General features: G+C 42.1%; 1 protein-coding gene across 1 annotated transcript; it reads right to left on the reverse strand.

Annotated features, from left to right (window-relative positions):
- Positions 1-1,742: 1,742 nt before the first annotated feature.
- Positions 1,743-21,059, reverse strand: ALG5 (ALG5 dolichyl-phosphate beta-glucosyltransferase). The gene is made up of 10 exons (XM_061639138.1): positions 20,867-21,059; positions 20,103-20,274; positions 19,917-19,963; positions 19,229-19,297; positions 18,024-18,116; positions 17,090-17,203; positions 14,926-14,985; positions 9,071-9,222; positions 4,986-5,071; positions 1,743-2,655 (listed from the first exon to the last, which is right to left on the reverse strand). Exons 1-10 carry the CDS (start codon positions 20,924-20,926, stop codon positions 2,543-2,545), a joined length of 966 nt encoding a protein of 321 aa, XP_061495122.1. The 5' UTR covers positions 20,927-21,059; the 3' UTR covers positions 1,743-2,542.
- Positions 21,060-21,534: the final 475 nt, after the last annotated feature.

A 21,534-nucleotide genomic window follows, 5' to 3' on the forward strand; every position in this document is an offset into this window, starting at 1 on the left:
CTTCTTTTCCCATGTGCCATCCTCCAGATCTCCTCTCTGCATAGTCATTAGGCTTAGAAAAGAATGACTATTCACATGAAAGGGACCTGTTTGCAAGTCTAATTACTATGCAGAGTGTGGAGCCAAGGAGGTGAGGCTGCAGGCCACATGCAAAGCCACTGTTGGCTACATCTGGTTTTCAGGCCAAAGGTTCTCCACTCCTGATTTAGTACATGGGAAAATTTTCCCAAGCCCACATGCCTTGGGCCTATCTTGCCTCAGTATCTTTAACAGCTGCTTCTTCCATTTTTAGAGCTTACATGTCTCTTTTAGACAGCTTAGGACAGCCAGTTGGGTGGCCATTTCTTCTTTTGTTCAACACTATTCTGATGCAGCCTTAGGAACATCGGAAGCTGCCTTATAACATAGCAGACCATTGGTGTACACATGACATCTTCATCAGGCTATCTACTAGGATAGCCATTAATATATAGATGAAATTAATATTTTTTCTTTGCCCCAATGTGCAACTCAAATTTGCAACTTGTCAATTTACTGTCCATTCACCAGGTTTGGCAAGATCCTTTTGGAGTTCCTCCCAATCCCTTTTTGCTTTAACCATCCTGAACAATTTGGTATCATTAGCAAACTCACTGCTTATTCCTAACCTTAGATCTTTAAAAACAAGTTAAAAAGCACAGGTTCCAATACCAGTCGCTGGGGGATGAGAACAGATCTATGATGCAATGCTAAAGTTTTTCTGACTCACTGAAAATGTAGAGTTGTTGAGGGACCACTTCCTCAGCTGTATGGTCTAATGATTCAACCAGACACTTGTATTCAGCACTCCATTGTATTCTGCATTGATATACAGAAGTTGCTTTTATGGTCATGTCAACTACAATAAGCCAAAGGCAAAAATTTGGATGGCAGATAGGTATTGCCCTACTTGTAGTGCTCTTGTTACGACTCCACTTGCTTTTCAATCCAGCCTCCTAATTCTGTCCTCTTTTCTAGATGACTGCAACTGTATTTTTATGCTATAAGTGGACACTTGATGCCAAGTTCAAATTGAGAAAGCATTTCTAAAAGCTAGTATGCAGACCTTGACTTTGCTGTTTTATTTGGTTTTTCAGAATGGTCATCAAAAAAGAAAGTGAAAGAGAGGAGGGCTTAAGAGACTTAAAACCTGCTATTCCTTGGAAGGACTATTTGAGACCAAAAGACCAAACTACCTGTATTCATGCTATAGGAGTTTCAAATCGTTTTGCAGGATTAATTTTCAGCCTCATTTATGCAATTTAATAATATCTATATATCCAAATACATACCAAGACTTAGGCTACAATCTCATGCACACTTACCTGGGAGTAAGCTCCAATGAATGTAATAGAATTAACTTCAGAGTAAATATGTGTAGGATTGCACAGTGAAATGTTATCTCTTGAACATCTTGATTGAGAATTTTAGTACACTTTGTCTTTTCCAGGAAGATAAGGAAACCCTTACAGAAATACTGCTATAGAAATGATGTGATATTAGACAGGGGAAAATAGACTTAACATAAAATGTTCTATATGTTCAAATGTATCTGCATTTTCTGGTTTGCTCTTTGCAAGCCCTCATAAGCGAACAGTCAAGACTGTGATTGTGGAAGCAGTCTAGAAATGGTTAAGAGGCCTCAGTGATCCTCAAACCATTTTATGGCGCCATTTTACCTTTTGATATTTCACAATTCAGAAATACAATTTAAAGATAACACCTTGAAAAATTGTTAGAATAAGTCTATTATGGTCAGAGCTTAACACAATCACAATTATTGTAGAAAACTGATGCTAGTACAGTCTTGTTGCACAAACATTTCCTTGTCTTCTGGACTCCAGTTCTTGGGCATATCTCACAAATGTACCTTTAGTAGAATACACAGTAGGTGCCATCCAGCTAAAGCAATTTCACAAACCATTGAATTTAATGGGTGAATTCAACTAGTGCACAACTCTTTCCCACTGGTCTAAAAATGTTCTACATCATCCATGGTAATCCTAGAAAATGGATGCTGCCATTCTAAAAATTCCAGTGACCAGTTTAAATAAAGCAATGTCCAAATTAAGTGTTTCCTGCAAGTACTGGGGATGTCTCCTACGCAAGGGATTCCCCATTCATTTTAACCAAAGTGACACTGTGTGCATTCAAAGAGGTGCTCTCTTGTGCATAAAGATACAAAGAACAATGCTTTGGCTAACTGCAATGACAGACATTATTAAAAAGCAGTCCATGGGATTTTTAGCATGTATTAATTTCTGCTGTACATTTTCCCAAGAATATTTTGTGCAAGTGGAAAATGCTGTTACAAGAGTAAAAAGATTGATCCCCAATTGCAAAACTTAAAAAAATGAAAAAGGCTTGTTATATAGGACATCCATATTTGGCAATTTTTAAAATAGATCCACAAAATGCAGCACAAAACGATAATAAAGAGCAATCTTAGCTTTTTCCTTATTTTGTACTGTTGAAATAATTCACCATAGTTTTTATATCAAACAATCCATTTGGTATAAATAACCTAATTGTTTTTTCTTGTTTCAAGCTGCCAGGCACCAGTCAAATATCGCAGTCGTATAAAAAGAAGGTCCCTGCCCATCTGCAACCAACTCCAGAATGGAACCAATTTAGAACCTATGATGATTAAAGGCAAGAAAGAAAATCATAATCTGTTATAAGAGTCAGTTGTCTCTGCAGCTCCACCAACATTCAATTTTCAATACGACTTGCCAATTTAGTTGTCTCTGATGTCCACAGAAGCATGTGTTAAAAGTTGTATCTCTAACATAAAATGTTATAGAGTGGCTAAAAAGATGTCACAGGAGACAAAGAATATGAAAAAAAGTGTGTATTTGCTGACTAAAACAAAAATAATTAACTTTTCTATTCTTGGAGGGAAGCATGGTTATGGGATAGGGTGAATTCTCTGCCATCACCTCCCCACCTGCCATGAGGTAACTATATGCTGTCTGTTGCAGAGAAGACATTACTCTGAGATTCCAGGTCAGTTTGGAGCTTTTCACAAATGCAGGTAACTCTGCCGGTTAAGTCCACATACACACTCTCTCTCTCTCAAAGTTTCTTTCCCTAACTTTTGGGGCTATTGTTTCTTTCTACTGGTTTCCCCACAAACAGCATTTTCCCCTTGAAGACTCCCAGATCTAGCACAAATAACTTCAGCTAGAGCTTGAAATCTGCTGCCTTGCTCAGATAGTTTCTTGGTTCCCTTTGACTGAAAACCATTTCTACTATGGAGGAATCACTTGGAACCATTGTTGGGAAGGGGGTCCAAATGGTAAAGGGGATTCAGCCTTCACCCCCACTTGTGGGCTAGATATGGGTATGTCAATACCTGAACCCTCACAGGTGGGTCAGGTTCTATAATAATGTCAGCAACAGGGGTTGGACTCAGTGATCTTTTAGCCCCTTCCAACTCTATGATTCTATAACACTTAGCAGAAAGTGATTCCATGGTATGGAGTCCACATGTACAAGTTGCAAATCTCATCAGTTCAGCTGTGGCAGCAGAGGAGAGAAGGATGCTTAGGAATGAGTGTGCCATCCCTCCTGGAGGTAGATTGACAGTAGTGCTTTGCCTTTTCAGAATGTGTGAGAGATAACGTGGGAGGCTTGTGGTATAGGGCAGGGTGACCCCAAACCTCCAAAGATGTAGCCCAGTCTCTTCTCAGTTCTTCACATTGATATTCAATACATTTCCTCACATTTAGAGACACTCTGGATTTCTTTCTGTCCATCTCCTGTACTGGCCAATCATCTCTGGACAGCTCAGCCAATCACATTAAGTCCTATGGTCCCACCCCTGTCTCCGGTATTAAAAATGGTTTTCAATTGAAAACCCTTCCACTAGGGATGGCTTATGGAGGGCACTGGATCCCTTTGAATCTCCATTTTTACTTTATTCCCTTCTTTTCCCTCTTGATTAAACACTAGCTAAATGCACTGAACGTTCCATAGGGTTTGGGTGGGCTTATGAATTTTTTAAAATGTTTTTAAACAGCAGATTCCTCCCCCTCCCACCCTGCAATATCACAATCTGTTTTTTAAAAAAAACAGTTTGCCATGTGTTAATCAGTGGAACAGGGAGGAAAACACAAGTGGCAAGGAAAGCTGATGTTTGATAAATATGACCCCAAAGCCCTCTTGGGCACACAGAACTAATGTCACGTTCTTTGGATGCCTACCTTTGTGGATACAAGTTCATTATGGCAGATAGTGTAAGTACTAAAGGGGAAGCACTCTTGAGATTTATGCTGCTATTGGAATAACATTACAGCTGAAGGTGTTTTTTAGAATTTGTTCTGTGAAATAAAGTATTTGTTTTTGTAATTGACAGGCTTTATAGACCAGTTCGACATGCATGCCAATATTATTTGTTTTTTTGCTTGAAATAAAAATGATTGTTAAATGTCCTGCCTTTCCAAGCTTACAAGATATTGAAAGACTGATGTTCAGTTAAATTACTGGCATTAACTGAGTGAATGCATGTATACTTTTCAGCAGTAAAGGAGGAGGGTATCTTTTGCCATGACAGAAAATTGAGGAACAGAGACAGGGAATTCCTGACTGACTGAAGCACACCGTCTCTTGGCATTGCAGGTGAGAGGGTGTCCGTCTTCAGAATCAGAATCTCTGTCTAGGACCATAAAGACGCAGTTTGAAACAGGGAGAAAATGAAGCCAAGTGTTGATTCAAAGGAAGTATGTATGTGGAATGCACTGACATGAAGAGAAAATCATCCTGAGGGGCAGGAGACAGCATATAAAACAAGCACAGAATGGAGTCACTGATACTCATTTTTTTATAACCGCCCTAGATGGTATTGTGGAGACCATATTCTTATATTAAGGGGAAATGTTCAGCTTACAAAAAAGGAACATTATGAACTTAGCTAACTGCTTTCTGGAACAATCCCTACTGACAAAAAAGTGTGAAGATTCACTGACCTTCAATTTCTGTCCAGCTGACAGCAACCTCTGCTATTGGTATTTTAAAGCACAGAGCTATATAAAGAAGTTCCACATCAAATGCCCTGCAACAGAACAGAATGAATGCTCAGTACTGTGTTGAAGTCACAAACCTTTTGCATATGCTTGTATTGCTGATCTTCTTCTGAGTGTAATAAAGAATAGGAATAAAAGTATACATTTAACAACTCACTATTTTATCTCTGGTGAAATAAAAAAATGAAAAAGCAATTTGATTTATCAGTCTCTCTTCCTCCTCCTCCTTTATAAGAAGCAGCTATTTGTATATGCGATAAAGAAGCACAATTCCCAGTAAAATAAAAGCATTGTGGACCTATCCAATTAAGAGTGGGCTGCATGAATATCAGCCTTTTTTGTTTTGATTTTGTTCATTCAAGGCAGCCGAGGTAAAAATGTGCTATTTTCAAGGTACTCTCCTTGTTTCTATTATCAAATAGATATTCAAGTTCTTGATGGTGTGATGAGATTATTATTTTTAAAAATGTATTACAGGGTGGATTACTAGCAGTTACAATACTGTTAATTCATGGATTCACTGTCATAGGATCTGAAGACAGTCACTAGCACCTTAAAAGAAGTTTAGGCAAATGCATGGAGGAAAAGGCCATCAGCTTAAACAGTTCGTAATATATAATAGAAATAGGTGGAGAGGTTGCCTTATATCAGGGGTCACGGACCTCAGATGATGGGACCAAATACAGCCCTCCCTGCCTCTCTATTTGGCTCTTTGAACTCTGAGGCCACCCTCCTTCCCAGGCCACATCCCTCAACTGCCCTCCTCAGGTGCTTTTGTCTGAATTGAATGTTCCCTTGAACTGTGAAAATGCCTTTTGCTTGCCTGGATGGAGAGGTGTATGTATTGGGGTGGGGGTTGGGGACAGAAAACTCTTGCTTTTGTGTGGCTAGAATGTAGACTATTATACATAGGTAAGAGTCACATTTTTATTTATTTATTTATTTATTGCATTTATATACCACCTCATAGGCAAAGCTCTCTGGGCGATGTACAACAATTAAAAACATCCATTACTCTGCCCACTTTTTGCCTCTGACTGCACCCACCACTGGCATGCAGTTCCCAGAATTTTCTCCATGAGGGAACACAGTCTCTGGGCTCAAAAAGATTCCCCACTAGGGAACCAGGCCAAATTGCAGTGGAGTGGAGGCCTAAATCCACCAGATGGAAAAGCTCAAATACAGACAACTGGTATTCTGACTAACACAAGGGTTCAGAGACAGCAGGAACAGGAAAATGAGGAAGGAAGAGGAGCAAGGCACTAATAACTATGTCTCCCAAGGAAGAAAGGGCAACGAGTTGCAGCATGACTTGCAGGTGCACAGCTGTGGCAGAGTTTGGAATTTCTGAGAGAGACTAGGCATTAGTTATATGGTAGGGAAACCTGCCTGACATCACTGACAGCAAGCACGTGAACTGTCAAAGAACATCCGGGAAAAGCAAGTATGAGGTCTGCTTATCACCTTGGGTTCCTTGGAATTTGCCCCAACAGAAAAAAGTTTCCTTTTGGGAATCACAGAATAGTAGTGTTGGAAGGGCCCTATAAAGCCATCAAGTCCAACCCCTGGCTTGTGCATCCTGCAAGGATTCCAAAAAATCTGAAGAGAAAAACATGTCTGAGAAGCAGAGAGACAGGAAGAGGAGGCAAGGGACCTAGCTAGGCTCAAGGTGTCTTGCTCCCAGAGGAACCCATGGGCCAGAGCAGGACCGGAAGGAATGACCTGGAACGTGAAATAGTCTTGGTGGGAAAAACTGGACAAAGTAGGAACCAAGAGGTGTTGCGTTACAGACAAGAGACATCCTGATTGGCGTTAGTGCTAACACAAAGGGTGAGCTTGTTAAGGACAGGGCTGGACACAGGAGGACACTGAAAGCTAATTAACTGAAGTACTGAGTCATTGCAAAAGTATCAATACAAATTTCCCAGAGCTTGGAAAAATTACTTTTTTGAACTACAACTCCCATCAGCCCAATCCAGTGGCCATGCTGGCTGGGGCTGATGGGAATTGTAGTTCAAAAAAGTAACTTTTCCAAGCTCTGAATTTCCTATCACATAGTGGCAATCAGAACAGCCAGGTTAAGGTGTCCCTTGCAGGAAAGTTGGAGATATTTCCCAAGAAATGTAAATTTAGACTTAATCCAATTACCAGAGGAAGAGGCTCAATTAATTAGTTATTAGCTAAATAAGGGCAACTATTAGATATCATTCACTAATAGGCAAAAAAACTTGCGGTTTAAGAACGTACCTATAGCCAACTAATATTTCTATCAAACTTTAAAAAGCAGGGAAATTGAGCAGCTATAGTGAATGCACCAGGAGAGCAGGAGACCTGACCTCCTCTCTGAGATATTGTACTGCCCTACAAATGTGTCAAAATGCAAACACATTTCACAGTCCAACCCACTTCCTATGTAGCTTGGAAGAATTTGGTAACATGCCTCTGAGGATATGGTCTCTCATTCAAATTTAAACCAAAGCTGTCACTTCGGTTTACCGCTGCCTTTGGTGTGACCACATCCACACCAGACATTTATTCCATGGTTATTCCACTTTAAACAGTCCTGGCTTCCCCCAAAGAATCCTGGGAAGTGTAGTTTGTGAAGGGGCCTGAGACTTGTTAGGAGACCCCCTATTCCCCTCACAGAGCTACAATCCCCAGAAGAGGGGCTGACTGTTAAACCACTGTGGCCACTTGAGCTCTGTCAGGGGAATAGGAATCTCCTAAAAACTCTCAGCACCCTTCACAACCTAAACTTTCCAGGATTGTTTGGGGGAACCCAGGACCGTCTAAAGTGAAATTAAGGTCTGACGTCAGTGTGGCCTCCTGATTAGCCAAGCCAAACATCTTTGAGTCTGGCTTTTAGGACACTGACAGTTGGTTCTTACTGAGCATGCCTATGCTTATCATTGACTCCAATGTTAAATTTCTTAAATTAATTAAAATTTAAATTAATTGTTTTCTGAATCTTGCCAGGTTTGCATCTGCTTTCCTGTTCTTTTATTATTATTCAGTAATGATTTAATGGTTTGAAATGTTGTTAAGGCTTCAATGTTTTGTGGGAAAAGCAGGGTACAAATGCCCTAAATAAATAAAATACTGGAATGATTATTGCAACTTTCTTCTCTCGGGCCTTTCCCTGTTACATCCCAGACCTCTCGCTTATATCCAAAACTCAGCTCCTGCAATAATTTGCTTCTTTTGTTGTTTAGACTATGCAACACCTTTTTGGATTCAGATCCAAAAGCTTCCTGATCTCAATTACATCCACTTCTCCTTATTGCCCTTATGCCTGAACCTCCCTTCATGAACTCCTACATCAGGATGGGGAGCCTGTGGCCCTCCAGATGTTGTTGGACTCTAGTTCCCATCAGTCCCAGCCATATGGCCAATGGCCATGGATGGTGAGAGATGGAGTCCAACAACATATTGTGGGCCACAGGTCCTACCCCCACCCTGGATCTTACATAATGTCTTGTCTTCCTTTAAAGATTTTTTCAAATTTTACTTTTCCGTGAAGCTTCTGGTTTAACTGCTTAATCCTTATCCCCAGCTGAAACAAAGCCTGCCCACAAGTAACTGCAAGTGTTCCTATTCATCCTTTCCCATTCTCCCCTTTGCCTCTCTGCTATCTCTCCCCCCACAAACGTAGACTCATTGCAGCAAGGACATATTCTGCCCCCTCTTTTAAATCTGAAATGCCCCATGTACGTTGACAATGTTATATGAACAACAGTGGTGTTATTCAAATCACTCACCGTCCATACTACTCCAATACTCCAAGTATGATTAATTGTGGATATCACCTCGTATCACCATAAACAGGGTTTGATGAAGAGCTGCTCTGCTGATAAAAGAAGCACCACTAAATGTGCAAAAGGCGTTGAATATGCCTGAAAAGGACTGAGATCCCAGCCATAACGCTCCACAAAATATACACGCACCACTAGATAGCCTCTTGAAACTGCATATATTACTAGCTCCAATGCCAATAGAGCAAACTTAAAATTGAGGAAGACAATACCTACCAGCGCTCTATATGCAGAACTGAGAAAGTCCGGGAAGCAGCCTCTCGGGTTAATAGTTTAAAACCACACTGAGTGTCTTTGATTTCTTTAACACAGAGGAACCATACTAGAAAGTGGAATCCATACATGAGAAGTGTACGGAAGTAAGACCGCTGCAGACAAAAAGTCAAATATTAAAGGAATTGCTTAAAGAAGCTATCATTTCCATGTTCATCATCCCTATACACTTTTGTGACTTAAGTTTTAAAAGAAGCGACAACACAGAATTCATGAAAGCTTCTACATGTACAAGTATGTGTGCTGTTCTGTGATATAATGCATATTTGCAGTAATGCCTTTAAACATATTATATCCAAGTTTTAAAATGATTTTAATAGGGGGGGAAGGAAGTTCTGCATACTTCTCTTTCAATTATACTTTCTGCTTACAGATACAAACCATTGTTCTAATAAAATACTAAAATAATTTAATATGAGCACAAATAAAACCCTAGGACAAGAAGTGTTAAGCGTTAAAACACACACCGATTTCAGCTAGTTTCCAAGTCCCTGGATCATCCCCAAATGCATCCCAATTACACACTTACACACACACTTGGGCACACACCAGAGGCACAGATTCAGGCTGCTGTCGCTGAAGACATAGACAGTCCACAGGAACCAAAGCAGTGGCAAGAAAACAAGCTGTGATGTTTTGCCTAGCTAGAAGTCTTCACCTGCAGGACTTGTCTCTGCTAAAAAAAAAGCTGCAGCTCCTAGGGTGGGGCAGAAGAAGGTCTTGCTGGGAGTAAAGGAAGGCTGGCTGGTTGGCTGGGAGCGGGGAACCTTCTCCTTACCCCTGTTTCTGCCCCACCTGGGGGATTGTAGGGTGAGAACCATGGCCACTATTCCAAATCAGTAAAACTGAAAGGGTAGCTCTTATCACCAAGAAGGCTCCAACAGCTGTAAATGTTGTTAAAGAGGAAAAAAAAATCAACAGAAAAAATACATTGGCTCAGATCCAGAGGCACACTGATGGGGTGGTTGGTGGAACACTGTTTTCCCGCCCCCGCCTCCCCCTGGCAGTCCTTCCAAAAGCCTCCTGGCTCAGGGAACTCTTCTGAATGGGCTGGGCTGTGGATAAGTCAAGGAAAATCATGCAAAGGCTCTTTCCTTGAATGGAAGGTGCCTCTCCTTGATTTTCAGCAATTACTCCCTTCTTCTGGACCCTCCTTTCAGAGAGTTTCCCCAACACTCAGGAGAGGCTGCCAAGGGGAGCAGGAAGCATAAAAATCATCTTCTGTCCAACCCTTTCCAGCAGTATATCTTTGGATTCAAGCCTATATTCCTTATTTCCAGTGTATTTCAGTGTCATGATCAACATAGCTAGAATCTGTTTCTCTGTAAGTCCCACACCAGTGTTTACTGAAGTGGTCTAAGTCTGCAGCAATGACAACCTCAAATGTTCACCAAATAATCAAGGCAGTACAAAATCTTTATATTACAAGAATACATCACACAGCCCAATGGTTTCATTTCATTGTATAACTGAAGTTTGAAGTTTTTGAAGATTTCTGGGGGCATCATGTCCTCGCCAGGTGCCTTCCCCTGTTTAAGGGAGGAAATAAGTTCCTTAATTTGGGTAGATGTGACTGGGGGCCAATAGGACAATAGTAACTCTTTTCGCAAAAGGGAAGGGACTCGGGATACTGGATAAGAATGAGAGTGATGGAGTTGAGCAAAATGGTCAAACCATTGTCTTGCAGGGATCAGGCAAGAGGCCGAGGGATTGTTAGAATGAGTCCCCCTGGCAACCAGCTCCCAAAACCTGCTTTCATTTTTGTCCTTGACAGCTTGTGCCAGTATGCGCCAGCCAGTTCTAACAAAGGACTCCTTTTTCTGTTTTAGCATTACCTTATAGTTTGATCTAAAGGAGACTAGTATTTCCCGAGAGTAATTTGTTGGGTCTCTTATTGCTCTCCTGGCAAAATTCAATATTTAGAAGTCTCTTGTAGAGAGGGCCGAGTTACCCTTGGTCTCAGGGCAGAAATAATAGCTTGATAATGGGACAAGAACTCCCCCACTCCCTTAATAAAATTTTGTCTGTAGAGTTGAAAGGGGGCACTGGCCAGAAGATGTGCAATAGAAGTGTATACCGCTGGAGACCAGCGGATTCTTCGTTCGGCCAGCAGTAGTCCCGAGTCCGGGAACCATTGGGGGGGCAGACAAGGGATAGGGATCTTAAGGAACAGTACAAGGGGGAAATGGTCACTTTCGGACCTATGTTAAAACTGTATTTATGTTGTATTTATGTTGTATTTTAATTATGTACGCCACCTAGAGTGGCCGTTCATTCGGCCAGATAGGCGGCCTAAAAATAAAAATTTATTATTATTATTATTATTATTATTATTATTATTATTATTGTCTACTTTAAACCCTGCTACCTCTGAGTACAGGGGTGCTGAGATAAAGATGTACCGTATATTCCGGCGTATAAGACGACTTTTTAACCCAGGAAAATCTTCTCCAAAGTCGGGGGTCGTCTTATACGCCGGGTGTCGTCTTATAGGGCGGGTGCTGAAAATCTGCGGTCGCCGCAGCCTCCGACAGCAGGGCGGGGTGCCGTAGGGAGCGCACCTCTGTCTCCTCGGGGGGGGGGAGTCGTTCGCTGTCCTCCCCAGGTCCGGCAAGCTTGTAGAGAAGGGCTCGCTCAGTTTTTCTTATTAAATTGATTGTTCTGTGTTGGATTGGTTTTTGTTCTGTGTTGGATTGGTTTTTGAATATATTTATCTGCCGTTCGAATTATTCTAAGTTTCATAGATTGGTTTACCTTCCTTTATTGCATTAGCCTTTTCATTGCGTTGTTGCGTTCTCCGCCGATCAGCTGGGCGGCGGGCGTTTGTCCCGCCCCCGGGCGGCTTTTACTCAGGCAAGGCAAGCGCGCACGCTCCCGCATCTATCGCCTCCCTATTTTGACAAGGACACATTAGCCTTTTCATTGCGTTGTTGCGTTCTCCGCCGATCAGCTGGGCGGCGGGCGTTTGTCCCGCCCCCGGGCGGCTTTTACTCAGGCAAGGCAAGCGCGCACGCTCCCGCATCTATCGCCTCCCTACTTTGACAAGGACACATTAGCCTTTTCATTGCGTTGTTGCGTTCGCTGATCAGCTGGGCGGCGGGCATTCGTCCCGCCCCCGGCCGACTTTTACTCAGGCAAGGCAACTGCGCACGCTCCCGCGTCTATCGCCTCCCTATTTTGACAAGGACGAGCCCAGCGCAAGCATGCACCCGCCTGCCTGAGGCAAGGAGGCGGGAGGAGAGGGATGAGCGCGGAGAAGGCCCTCTCCCTCCGAGACAGCACGGGCGCTGTGCCCTCCTTAAGCTGGCAGATTTCTTCCACTCCGTCTGACAAGGCGCGTTCCCTCTCAGACCATCACAACACGCGCGCGCGCACACGCTTCCTTTAAATCAGGTTGTGATCCAATAGTGTATTGTAGTTATTTCGCAAGAGTGGGCATTGCTGGACGATTGCTGGCGTGCCTTTCCGCAAACAAACGTGCAGGCTAGGGCTGGTGTGTATACACACACAGACACCCGGCGGGGAGGGCAGGGGGCGGGGGTCAGTAGCGTCAGGCTCCCATGGCGTCACTATTGACGTCTCGCATTCCAGCCGCTGTATGAAAAGGCCTCTACGGCTCCTCTCGCATAAATGATGCGCGGCGTGGAGGGAGAGGAAGAGCAAGCGCGCACTCAGGAGCCTCTTTCAGTTACAACTGACAGGGACGGGGACATGAATGAGGTGCTGCTGCAACAGGGGATGGAGGTGGCGGGGAGACACTTGGGCAAAGTTTGGGTCACTTTTGGTCACGGCAAATCCGGGCAAGGAACAAAATGCTCCGTCTTCGCGGTAGTAAAGAGGAAAGCGGCCGATCAGAATTGAACTCGCCACTTGAAGCGCCAGCCTTGGGGATGTGGGCTCTTCTGTGCAGCCTGCTCTCTTGATCTCGGCCAGCGGCGCTTTCTTTCCTCTGCTTGTAGTTGTCATGGGGATGATGCTCGTGGGCTTGCCCTCCCGGGCTTGATGAATGGCGGCAATTTGTCCTCGTCCGGGACAGCCGCAGCGGAGCTTTCTCTCGGGGGGAAAAGACGTGCTCTTGGACCTTCCCTGTTGGTTTTTGCTGCGTGAGCGTGGCTTGGGCAGAGGTTGGATTGGGGTTGGGAGAAGAGGGGAAAACAAAAGCCGGCGGGATAGCTTAGAGGAGAAAGCGGGGCGGGGAGCTCGTTAAAGGACCTGGCGGCGGAGATGATCTGATCTGGTGCGTGGAACGGCCCGGACAAAAGTTGAGGGGATTGCGCCTCGTTGACGCTTTTCAGCTACGACAAGCCCACACGTGGAACAGGGCGAAGAGAGGCAAAGGGGTGGCTTTTATGTTTACATGTTTGATGACAAACAGCCTTAGGTTTATAAGTGACAGTTTTCCTGCTAAGTACCTGCATGTCATAAGCAGGGGTACTACGGCGAGTATATCCCAAACTCTATATTTTAACTGGAAAAGTTGGGGGTCGTCTTATACGCCGGAATATACGGTAATCAATTACACTGGCTCCTCTACTGGTCATGTAGGTAAATGCACCGTTTGATAAATCCACCTCAGAGCCATGGGGGCATATCATCTGAAACAGGTTAAGAAGCTTGATTAACCAGTGGCCCTGTTTATTAGATTGAGTATCCAAAGATGTTCTGCCTTCTATATGTGGGAGGGGATAAGGACCTCGGTTAGAGGAGGCCTCTGACAGGATGCTACTGGATCCCAATCTAGCATTAAGATCACCACAAAGAATTATACATGCATGGGGGAATTGTCTCCCGAGTTCACTTAAGATATCTGATAACTGGTCCCAGGTGGATTCCATACTGGCTATGGTGGGGGAAAAATAAACGTTGACACATATAAGAGAGCCAAATTGGCTCCCTACTATCCTCACCACTTGCATATATTGTGGGCATTCACACGACAGTAGCTCAGAATCCGCCAGGAGATCCACTGAGATGAAGGTACAGAGGCCACCACTAGCACGGCCTTTAGTGTTATGTTTAGTTGCGGGACAATTAAAAGCATGATACCCTTGAAGAAACGGAGTATTCTCAGGGAGCAACCAGGTTTCCTGCAAGCAAATGATCTTATGTTTTTGTAAGTGGGATATCCATTCCAAGTCATGGAATTTATTGTCCCAACCCGTGATATTCCAAGATAGGATTGAAAGTAGTCATTTGCAGGAAACACTGATATCATTATCCTTAAGGAGGGCACCGCCAGCTGCATTGCTTGCAGGGCTTGTGCTTAGCCCTTCATCCGCCCTCCTGTAGGCCTCAGCTAATTTTGCTGGATTTAGCGTTTTTACCTCGATGGGCATAGGTGGAGGTGATCTCCCCTCCTTTTTGGACCATTCAGAGGGGGAGGATTTACCTAGCTCTGCCTCCTCTAAATACCTCATCTTATGCCATGCAGCCATAGCATCGCTAATGGGGAAGGGGGGGGGAATCTTGCTCCTTTCTAAATTCTTCGTTGCCTGAAGAAGGTGAAGGTGGAATTGGTATGGGTAACTGGATATGAATCTTCACAAGATGAAGCTTGTACAATATTACATGGGTCCTTTAGACACTATATACACAGTATAGTAGTGTCATTCCTGCAAAACAGAGCTAGCTGTATACTTCAGCAGAGAAGCTCAAATTGTATATCTTAATCCCATGTTTACAAATAATCATGCAAGTTACAGGGGGACCAGGAATTGAGCTCAAGAAGGAAGATATGTTCTCCCCTACTTCTGATTGTAAAGGGCTACCAGCAGAAGAATAAGCAAATAAAAATTTACCTGGGCTATTGAGTCTTCCTCCAAGTGAGCTCGAGAGCCACAGGCAATGGCCATCTGGTCCTAGAAGGAAAGATACATTAACAACACTCAAAAAACATATCCCAAACCAACGTTAAGAACAGATAGTCTTCCAAATTAGATTCCTACATGCACATGAATTTAAGAGCCCTGCTGGATCTGAATCAAGGCCCGTCTAGTCCAGCATTCTCTTCCCACAGTGACCAACATATATCTTTGGGAAGCCTGCAAGCAGACCATGAGCACAACACGACTCTCACCACTTGTGTTCCTCAGCAACTGGCATTCTGAGGCATAGCCATCATGTCGAGCATCCACTGATAACCTTAACCTCTATGAATTGTCTAACCTCCTTTTAAAGGCACCCACATTTGTGACCGTTACAGCATCTTCTGGAAGCAAATTCAGTAGGTTTAACTATATGCTACATGAAGAAGTAACTCCATTTTTCTGTCTGAATTTTTCACTTAGATTCATTGGATGACTCTGGGTTCTAGGATTATGAAAGAGGGAAGAAAAATGTCTCTTTAGCCACTTTCTCCACACCATGCATAATCTTAGACACCTTCGCAATGTTTCCCCATTCTATTTTCTAAAATAAAAAGCCCCAAATGTAACCTTTTCTGATAGGGGAGTTGCTCCAGCACCTTGATCATTTTAGTTGCCCTTTCCAGCTCTAGTACATTTTGGGAGGTGCACCAATCAGAAGTATATGCAGTTACACCATAGATTTATATAAAAGCATTATGATATTGATATTACATGATATTGACCCCCTCTAGGATGCACACCTTAATGTGGTGAGGGGGTTTGAGAGTGTTGAAAAAGCTGAGAGCAATGCCGTCAGGAGTCTAGACCAATAGGTAGGTGCACCCAAGGCAGAATGGTCAAAGCTGAACAAAATCTAAGCCTTCTACCTGTGAAACAGTCTTTGCAGACCACACTAGCAACACCATCACTGCTTGCAGAATAAGATTCTGGCTACATATAGATTATTATCTCTTCAGAATTCTGTATGCGATTCAGAGAGCTGAGGGTTTTTGCTGAAAAAAAGTAAAACTGAGACATTTGTGTTCTTGTGACCCTGCCTTTCTACAATTCTACAAGAAACCGTCCTTTCAAATTCTTAAGTGTTATATACAATACTCCCCCTTTAGGATGCACACCTTAATGCGGTGAGGGAGTATGAGACTGTTGGAGAGCGTCGGGGCCATATTATAAAATATTTCACAAAAAGTCCTGCATTACTCTTGAGACTGAACCAGAAGCTGATGTAGAATGCAGTAGTGCTCAGTAGAATGCCAGGCCATGCATGTATTACCCCAGTACTGAAAGAACTGCACTGGCTGCCTGTTAACTACTGAGCCACATTCAAGGTCTTGTTACAACATTAAAAGCCTGAGCAGATTGGGATCAGGTTATGTGAAGGACCACCTTGCCCTTATATAGTGATAATAGATCATTAAGTTCTTCAAGCAAGCCTTATTGCTGACTATCATCTGGCAGCAATGTGGAAATGCACCTTCTCTGTGGTGGCACCTGTTTCTCTGGAATGTTCACTCCCCCCCCATATTTGGGAAGCACTGACAGTAGCATGCTCGCAACGTTTGGTGAAAATGCACCTGTTTCCTCAGGCATTTCCTGATCATTTCATGCTGAATTCTATAGTCCTTTATTTCTTGATCGTCAGATCAGATATATGCACTTTTTGAAATGGTTTTAATGTATGCTGTGAACTGCTTTAAAATGTTATTAGACAGCTGCAAAATAACATTTTAAATGAATAAACAAACAAATATAAGGCACATGTGCTGAGCCAGGTACAAATATCTTCCTCACAAGTGACAAACATCTTCTTCACTGCACCAAGCCCAACTTGCCAGCATCAGGACAGAGCACACCATTCCACCTAGGGTGCACCCCTGATAGAAGATGCATGTTCAAGTCATGTTGATTTCAGTAAGAAATAAACGCATTCAATATTCTCAGGATTGAGCACAAACAGGAACTTGTGTATATGATATAAGTCTGACTGACAGACATGTAAACGAAACAGGATTTTAAAAAAATAAGTAGGTATCTACAAACTAATCCACCTAAAGGAAAAGGGGTGGTGGTGATGGAAGGTGTCCAAATGAAAACTCACAGGCCAGGGCTGGAGACTCTCAAGACCCTTTTCAACTTTTTCAATATCTTCAAATTTTGTGGCTCCATCAGCATCTGCCATGAGTATTTTCTCCCCTCGTGAACTGAATACACCCTGTAGATAAGAATTATTAAAGATCTTGTATTAGTGCATATTCAGCAAATTCTGCTACAGGAAGTCCAATCTCTTTTGACAGAGCCAGCCACCCACTCCAAACATTAGTCTAATTCATGGGGATCTCTATGGTTTTGGACTATACAGCCCTGGCCACAGTAACCCTGCATAATAATTGATGGGTTCAGATAAGGATGCATCCAGCCAGCTCAATGGTGCCTAAAAGGGTTACATGATGCAGGTGTGGACTAAAGTTTGCTAGACTGAGGAGTACCTATTTTATATAGTTACTGTTGCATTGCTATTTCATGCATGTTCTGAAAAGGCAAAAGAACTGATAGCACTGTGCCTCTTATAGGGGTCCTATAGGAAGCAAATCCATTCTTCATCGCGTCCCTTTAAAATGGGCCAACTTCAATGCAATGGGGGTGAGGGGAGAAATCAACTGCAGAACTGCTCTGATGTAGTCAAAGAAATGAAATTATTATTTCAATCATAGTTTCTGTTCTGCTTCTTCCCAAAGCTCATGACAGGAAAAGTTTAATATAAATACAAATAGCATACCAAATTAAACGTACATAAAATACAGAAATGTAGATTAATTCATACCTAATTATAAAGATGATCACTGTAGGATAAAATGATCACTATACGCTCTTCTTACATATGGAAACTCACAGAATATAATTATTTGCCAGTACTCAGGCTTTTGCAGTTATTTCAAAATCAACCTAAATGAGCAAACCACAAATCTAAGAAGAAAACGTTTTATTTCCCAAGAACAGAATCTTAATTACAGAAAAGAAAACTGAGTAAGTACCATTCTGACAGCTCCCCCCTTTCCACGATTCTTCACTAGAGTGAGGACTCTCACTTTGTCACTGCCATATTTTTGGGTATACTTCCGCGCAACCTGTGGAACATATGCCAACCAAAATAAAAAAACAGTAATCACAAATAGCAACTGACATGCTTCTTTCTCTTCCCATTTATATTAATGATATGACCAGCTGAAATTCAGAAGTGTGCTTAAAGGATAAAAACTGAGGTTTTTCCTTTCCCATGCCAAAATGTTTGCCCTCAGTTCAGTTTTATCCGCACTAAAGTTAAAAAAGTAAAAATTCTATCGCCTTCATTGAAAACATACACAAAAACCAACTGAACAGTTTTATAACACTACTTTTTCATACATTACATATAAAGGATATTTGGTGCCTATACTTATCAGGTGGGAAAGTATTGTCTGGTAGAACTTGAGAAAAGTGTTAGATGCATAGAATAATCTCTAGGCTATTGAAGTAACAAGAATAACATGGTTTCTTTAATGGCACATATTTAAAGAGAAAAGGCAGATGATAGCGGTATAGCATAAGAATTGAATATGTTGTTATGTAAAGCAATTCTAGAAAATAATTACATTTGTTTAGTGACAGGGGAGAGAAGAAAAACCTCTACTTTTAAAAACGATACACTTTCATGCAGAAAGACAGAAGCTGCACAAATTCAGTGTCACAATGACACTTGGACAGCCTTAAAGGGGTGTAATAGTATTTAAAAAATGCTAGCCATTTATAAGAATCATATTACTTGGTAATTTTGGGAGTTTGTAATAACTGTAATTTTAGTGAAAGCCATTTCACATTTGTAGTTAGTTGTACCTGAATAAATATGACATATCTATCAAGGTGAATCCAGATGTTTAAAATACTCCTTTATTAACTTTCTCTGAATTTGTGCTCAAGGCACCTTGAGTACAAATTCACAGAAAACCGACACAGAAATCTTTTAAATAGACAAGCGTATATGTACTGTTTGTTATATATACATACAAGCAAGCATATAAATAATTGCATCACATTGAGACAGCCCCAAATGTAAACTACCTTAAGTCAGTTCCTCAAAATATTAGTCCAATATTAATAGTTGTGAGAAGTGGAACAGAAAACATGACCTCTTTATCTTCTACTTTTGCTAGCACTGTTGACAATAGGTCTCAAGTCTGCAAGACATAAATATGTCTCTTACCTTTGTGGTTTGATCTCTGCTGCCATCATCAACCACTATAACCTCATATGTGAATGCAGGATCTTGCCTCTATAAAAGTAAATACAGAACTTGAGCATTTGCCTTACCTCTTACCATGAGGGCCAGAACAGTAGTAACATACTTATATTTATAACTTATACCCCAGTCTGCGTCTGTTAGAATTGCTTCTAATATGTTTTCTTTAATATGTTTTTAACCCTTTTTTTAAAAAATATGTTTTTAAAGCTTTTTAAAAATGTTTTTAACGTTGCTTTGTTTTAATGTATTTAAGGTCTTTTTATGATGTTTTAAAGTGTTTTTAGCGTTTCTGTTTGCCGCCCTGGGCTCCTGCTGGGAGGAAGGGCGGGATATAAGTCAAATAATAAATAAATAAATATTTACATCATTCTTATTGAATACTGCAAATGAATGTTATTTTTGAATGTGGACAGCCAGTTTGACTGTACTGGTTACAGTGTCAGACTAGGATCTTGGAAGACAAGGGTTCAAATCTCCACTCAGCCATGAAGCTTACTGGGTGACCTTGGTCCTGTCAGTGTCTCTCAGCCTAACCTACCTCACACAGTTGTTGTGAGGATAAAATCATGTGGGAGAAACCTCTATTTGTATGCCACCTTGAGCTCCTTGCAGGAAAGTTGGGATATAAATGTAATGATAAATAAAATACCTGTCTCTTCTCTAGATAGTCTAAAGCTTCATTCAGCATTGATGGTACTGTAAGAACAAATAGGGGTGGGGGAAGCAAAACCACACATCTGGTCTGAGTAAAACTACATTGGCAAAATATATTAAGATAGAAAGACAAGTTATACATACATGCAAACAAGGAAAAGAAGGAAAGGGTTATTCTTACATCGCTCTTCCTCATTATATGAAGGGACAACTATGGTAAGGCCACGTGTTGGGGGATCATGAATGCTGGGCAGATATTCCTTCCTATCTTCAGCATTTAAAAAGTACTTTTCATCCTCATGTCGATTAAGGTTTGGAAACTTTGTTGCAGTTATGTGGGCAATGACAGCAACCTGGGAGAGAGAAAAAACAGGAATTCTAGCTGAGGATTATATAATATAATGTTTACACAATAGCATTCTGCAGAGAGAAGAATCATTCATTTTAAAACTGGAAATGTGAAGCAGGAATTCAGTATCAAAGGGAACGCAGCTAGTAAACAAGGTTTGTGCCTGAGCAAGGAAGAAACTGTAAGAAGTTATTGCATCTCATCATTTTTATCAGTTTAAAGTAACTTAATCCAAGACACAACATGAAAATTTAGATCAGGCCCTCACAACCCCTGACCCACCAGGCACTCAGTAGACTTCCCGCCCAGCAAGAACAAGGAGGTTGTCAGGACTGACAGGACTGAATACCTGGTTCATGTGACATTTTAAACTGATGGGCTACAAGCTATACAGGCCTAATTTAGGCAGCAAACTGCATGAGGCAAGAAACTGTTTTTAGTTTATCCTACTCTCGGGTGCCGTATACACTGATGGAGCTACGCACGTACATAAGAATAGGCACACCGCAATCGGCCATAGTAAAAGGCGCTGCCGTTCTGTCTGCACCCCTCTTTGCAAAGAGGAGGCTTTCGGACCAGGCCCCCCTTCTCCTCACCAAGACCAGCCCCGAGACCGCCAGCACCGCTAATCCTTCGGCCAGCCACACCAGCTCCATCACCCGCCGGAACAGCACACTTCACTGACTTGCTTAGATGCAGTCATCAGCATCCTGCAGAAACTCATAGGAAGAGACACGGAGGCGGAAGGAAAAGTACTATAGCCTGAACTTCCGGTCCTCATTGAAAACCGCCATTGGCCATGCTGATTCTCTCATAGACCGATGATATTTAGACTCATACGAAGAGACAGACTTTCAGGTTGATTTTGAACTGCGTCTCCTCCTGGAACTGGAGTCAGAGTTGTCCTTTAAAATGTTATGGAGAGTTCACCTGTGATTGGGCAACAGCGTTTCCACCCCAAACTTTAAAAAGAAAAGAAAAGGGGGAAGGGTAGCAATAAAGACGGGAGTTTGCCCTCTCGGGGGGGGGGGGAAGATATTTAAAAGTGTACGAAAGTCAGTAGAAAAGAAGGCTTTAGTATGCAACTTAGTATGCAATTTGAGCTGGGTAGGGATCTGAAGTGGCAATTTCATTGTTAATTTTGCTGCAGTCTGGTGTGTGTGTGAGTGACGGGACCGGCAGGAGTTCAAAGTCTCACCTCTAACTTCCAATAATTTCGGCGCCAGGTGACAACTTATTTATTTGTCCAGGCAATTTAAGGTCT

Source organism: Rhineura floridana, chromosome 1, assembly GCF_030035675.1.
Source record: "Rhineura floridana isolate rRhiFlo1 chromosome 1, rRhiFlo1.hap2, whole genome shotgun sequence".
In the NCBI taxonomy this organism is placed as follows: Eukaryota; Metazoa; Chordata; class Lepidosauria; order Squamata; family Rhineuridae; genus Rhineura; species Rhineura floridana.

Excerpts from the sequence above, each read along its gene's own strand:
- ALG5 (XM_061639138.1), bottom strand. The coding sequence starts at position 20,926 with ATGGAGCTGGTGTGGCTGGCCGAAGGATTAGCGGTGCTGGCGGTCTCG. Across the intron at positions 18,117-19,228 it reads GCAGAGATCAAACCACAAAG|GTTGCGCGGAAGTATACCCA; the intron begins GTAAGAGACATA and ends TATGTTCCACAG. Across the intron at positions 9,223-14,925 it reads AGGAAGACTCAATAGCCCAG|CGGTCTTACTTCCGTACACT; the intron begins GTAAATTTTTAT and ends TTTTGTCTGCAG.